Source organism: Oryzias latipes, chromosome 8 (genome assembly GCF_002234675.1).
Source record: "Oryzias latipes chromosome 8, ASM223467v1".
Taxonomy (NCBI): Eukaryota; Metazoa; Chordata; class Actinopteri; order Beloniformes; family Adrianichthyidae; genus Oryzias; species Oryzias latipes.
The window spans coordinates 13820556-13825375 of NC_019866.2; the positions used below are offsets into that span (position 1 = coordinate 13820556).

The 4820-nt window shown below is 35.9% G+C and overlaps 1 protein-coding gene across 1 annotated transcript; it reads left to right on the forward strand.

Annotated features, from left to right (window-relative positions):
- Positions 1 to 1799: 1799 nt before the first annotated feature.
- On the forward strand, positions 1800 to 3808 carry LOC101169292 (beta-galactoside-binding lectin-like). The gene is made up of 4 exons (XM_004071717.4): positions 1800 to 1906; positions 2707 to 2786; positions 3234 to 3405; positions 3505 to 3808. Exons 1-4 carry the CDS (start codon positions 1898 to 1900, stop codon positions 3649 to 3651), a joined length of 408 nt encoding a protein of 135 aa, XP_004071765.2. The 5' UTR covers positions 1800 to 1897; the 3' UTR covers positions 3652 to 3808.
- Positions 3809 to 4820: the final 1012 nt, after the last annotated feature.

The window sequence follows — 4820 nt, forward strand, 5'->3', positions numbered from 1 at the left end:
GGTTAACCATTTTATGTAAATCATTTTCTGAAGGCAAATATCCCTGGAGTTACTGTTAATACGAGGGTTAAACGGTTAACGGTAGGTTTCTGTCTTATCACTTTACATACAGAAGGTTTTAGCTTAAATAGTCACGTATGCATGATAGTCACTGTGTAACTAAACTTAACCTTTGTTTTTTTGTAAGTCATAAGGTTTCAAGGATACAGGTTTTTCTATTTGTTATTTTCTTGGAATATTTGTAATCGTGTTAGCAAAATTTGAACAGACCAAACGCAAGGTTCAGGGCTCGATCCGGACCCAATTAAAAGTTTACCCAGTCTGAATACACCCTTTATAAAGGATGTCTAGGCATGTCCCTGTCAGAATTTTGTTCCCCCAACCTAAATGCACGTCTTTTGCACAATCAATTAATCAATCAATCAATCAATCAATCAATCAATCAATCAAAGCAAAATAAGCATTTCTTGACACAATGAGCCATTTGTAATAGTGTAATCACATTAGAACAACAACTGCAGGGCTCCCCACACAGAAAAAAAGACATATTAGGAGCATAAATAAGTAAATAAGAAATACTTGATAAAACCAATTACACAAGAGGCTATAAAAGGATCATTCAGAAATGGAGAATTTTTGTTTCTTTTTTAGATTTTGGATTTCTGGATTATTTGGACTGCTCATGTCCTAATGTATGGAATAAGACTTTTCTGTGTGGAACATTGACTCTGAAGGAGCTCATCCCACTTTGGATGCTGTTCCCTCTTCCCCCCAGGGGACAAACCTTAAACTAACATTTATCTCATACTGCAAGCCTGGACTCATTTCCTCTTGCTCAATCATTCGTCCATCATCAACTTTATTTTTTGTTTCAAACTTGCTCAATATAAAGTGGTGACAGCAGTTTACCTGGGACTGTGGAAATCAAATAGAAATGTAAATTTCTCAAGAATTTCTCCTCATGGATCATAGATGACAACAGTTATTTTATGTGGAAATCCTTGTTTTTTTGTTGTGAAAAGATCCTTTCTCACTTCCTCCTGTGTTTAGACTGTTTTTGGTTGTCCTCACTAGTTCTTTTCAGTCGGAGAGAGCCACACTCAGAAATATACATTTTCCAACAATTTATACTCATGGATCATTGATGACAACAGTGATTTGATTTCAAAAAGAGAAATTACCTGTTCAACTTAAAAATGTAAAATCAACAAAATGGTTGAAAAAAGGAAACAGTGACATCCAGAGAAGGAGCAGATTTCTGCCAACAAAAGCAAAAGTTTGATCAAGTTTTAAATGTGAATCGGGCTTTTATACTGAAGGACCTCTTAACACAAAACTAAAATTTAAAAAATAGTATTTTATTCTATAAAAATTGAACCCAATGGAAAACGTTCTGACAACATAAAAGAGGATTAAATAGTCCGTCAATTTCGGCAAAGGTACTAAAAATGACCCTCATAAGAGAAATATATTTTATTTATAATAGTGTTTTAAGGCAGTTGAACATCTGACTACACACTTTACATGCTTTTCTCTGACAAACACTAACATTTTCACACTTTTCTTTCTTGTTGAAACTCTCAAAGCTTCATAGCAGAATAAATCCAGGATTATAGCATGAAAACAAAAATCTTCAGGTGAAAACTGCACAGATTTTACAAATTATACAATCTAAATAACATGACACATACCTACAACCAATCAGAATGCAGAACACAGTGTGCTGTGGAAAAGAAAATAGACACCACACACAACATACTTTAGAAACAATATTCAGATTCTTTGGAAAAAAGGAGGGGGAAAAGCTTCCTGATAAAAAGAGAACATCCCTCTGTGAGAGCATTGCAGAGCTTCATTCCTGTCTTTTTCACTCGACCAGCAACATCTCCCTGTAAAGATGGCCCCTGTGAGTACAATTTTCTTTTTAAATTCTTACTTATACTTCAATACAAGTTTTTAAGACAAACTCCTTAAAGTTTCAAGGTCAGAAACAAAAGTCTTGAAGATGAATTCAGATAAACAGAATTTAATGTTGATCTTTAAAGTGTCCAGCTGATAACTATTATTTTTGTGTTTTATTTGAGAAGATTTAAGACATCAATTTTAAGTGTTGTTTTAGTTGCAGCACTGAACAACGTGCAGCTTGAAGTTTTCCTCTGAGGTGGAGCAAACTTGTCTATGCAACGGAAGTTAATCATATTAAGTTTCAGTGCAAATTTAATGTACTCTATTGCATTTGGATATGATAAAGAATACAAATAGGTTTACATATGTATTTTATGAGTAAAACTTTATCCATCTTTTATGTTGATTTATTAACGTATTAATGGCGGCACGGTAGCGCAGTGGTTAGCGCTCTTGCCTCACAGCAAGAAGACCAAATCCCAGCTGGGGGACTTGAACCAGAACATCAATGGGGGACCCTTCTGTGTTGAGTTTGCATGTTCTCCCCGTGCATGTATGGGTTTTCTCCAGGTACTTGTTTCCTCCCACTGTCCAAAAATCATGCTTCATATGTTAATGATTACTCTAAATCCACACTAGGTGTGTGTGATTTGTTGCCCTGCCTTTGCCCACAGGAGGCCGGGAAAGGCTCAGGCAGCCCCGGGATCCCGAAAAGGACCAAAACGGGTTTACAATTTAAACTCTGGGTCTCTTCATCTCAAATACATTTTATTTCAGCTGCTTTTCTTTCCGTTTGTGCAGAATATGGTGATCCAGAATATGCCCTTCAAAGTTGGACAGACCGTGGCTATTGCGGGAACTAACACACCCAATGCAGCCAAGTAAGTGTGTCAAGTTATTAAAAATGTATTTCTTACTATTTTGAACTCTATTTCTAGAATTCTTTAACTTTGACTTTTTTCCAGCAATGAAAAAAACAAAACAAAAAAATCACGCGTGTTTTTGCCTTTGCTGAATCTGAAGTGGTTTGATGCATATTTACATCACTAGGTGTCATTAACTTCTCCTCCTGATGAAGGATCCATAAAAAACATTTTATCTGCAAAAGCTGCTGTAATACTGATATTTATTACTATTTTGCTCTAATGGTTTAACTTTTTAACTGATTTGGCATTTGTTATGCAAAAACAAAATATTTTTCATTGTAAATAAATTACTACTAACTCATTGGAAGAGCTAGTTCTTAGAAACTCTATGATATGCTGACCTTTAGGATCCTTCTCAGTTACCATCAATACTTAAAAAAAATTCTTTTTTGTCTTTTCTAGTTTCTCTGTGAATTTTGGCCACAATGATGAGAACTATGCCTTACACCTGAATCCACGTTTTGATGCCTGTGGACAGAGGAACACGATTGTCTGTAACTCTTTGGAAAAAGGCTGCTGGAAGGAGGAAGTTTTTCCTGGGGGCTTTGCTTTCTTCAAAGGAGAGAACTTCAAGGTCTGAATAAACATTTGTGTTCCTCTTGTGATTTGATTTCTCAGCTTCCTCATTGTCTTGTGATTAACTTTATGAAAATGACCTTTTTTTCTGTTTCAGATCATCATTAAACTGACCTGTGGAGGATTTTTGATTACCTTACCAGATGGCTTTCAATTCACTTTCCCCAACCGCCTGCATTCAGATGAATACTCTTACTTCTGCTTTGTTGGTGATGTTAGCATTAGGAGCATTCAGATCTACTGAGCTACTGAGCTTCCATCATCATAAAACTTATTAGAAACCCAAAAATGTCAACAGAAGTGTTAGGATTCAATGACCTCTATATCTGTAACGTTATTTTAAACAATAGAATATGAAAGCTACACAGGATTTCCTTCAATAAATCTTTAAAAGTCTCTTATTTTTCTGTTTGATTTATTATTTCAAATGATTTCTTCAAGTCATCTAAAGATAACAAAAAGTCTCCACCTTAAGTGCTTATTTTTTTCAGTTATGTGACTTTATTTCTGTGAGGAACAAAGAACATCTTTTATCTGGGCCATAAACGAACATGAGTCTGCGTGTTTTCATATCACAGTTGTTTTTATTATGGGGAGCCGTCCCCAGAGGTCATACTACAACTCCCAGCAACCCCCAGCACACACTTCCTGGATGCCGCACACCTGACTCTTATTAATTCATCAACCACAGAATACTTAAGCTCTGCACTGAATGAAGCTCAGTGTGAAGTATTGTTTGTGCCACTCTTTATGCCTTACTGAGCATTGTATTTGGACCTGGGGGTTACTCCTGGGGGGTATTCCAGGAAGCATGTTTAAACTAGCCTTACTTTAAGCCTGAACTCTGGCTGAAATCCGCCTGAACTTGCTTACTCGGGGGTATGTGGGTTCTAAAAGACCGGATATGAGTTGGCCTAATTAGGCTCGACTTGGTAACCCTGTGTTAATGCACGTGAACGGCAAGTACATAAAGACATTCTCAATGGATGGGCGATTTACAGGGTCACCATGGAAATGCGTGGAGAAAAAAAGAGCGCGACACTTCAGTGAGACGTAAGTCAGACGGAGTCTGAGCTTTTAATGACGGCGTATAAAGATTATACGTCCATCAACAAAGTAAAATAGCTGCATCAGCAAAAGAAAGAGTTTCTGCTTGTATAAGAACAAAGTAAATGCACGAGTTTCTGATCTTATTTCCATTTTCCTTTTGACGCATAACTTATCTAATTTTGCCTACTTACCGTAAATGAATTACTTCTATTAGTAACAAGTAATTGAGTTAAATTTATCCAACCTAATTTCTTACGTCTATAAAACGCAATAATTGTTTATACAACTCAAATCTACATATATTTATCTAACTAAATGTCATATTACTACAATTCAATTAATCTTTTTTCCATCTTAATTAAT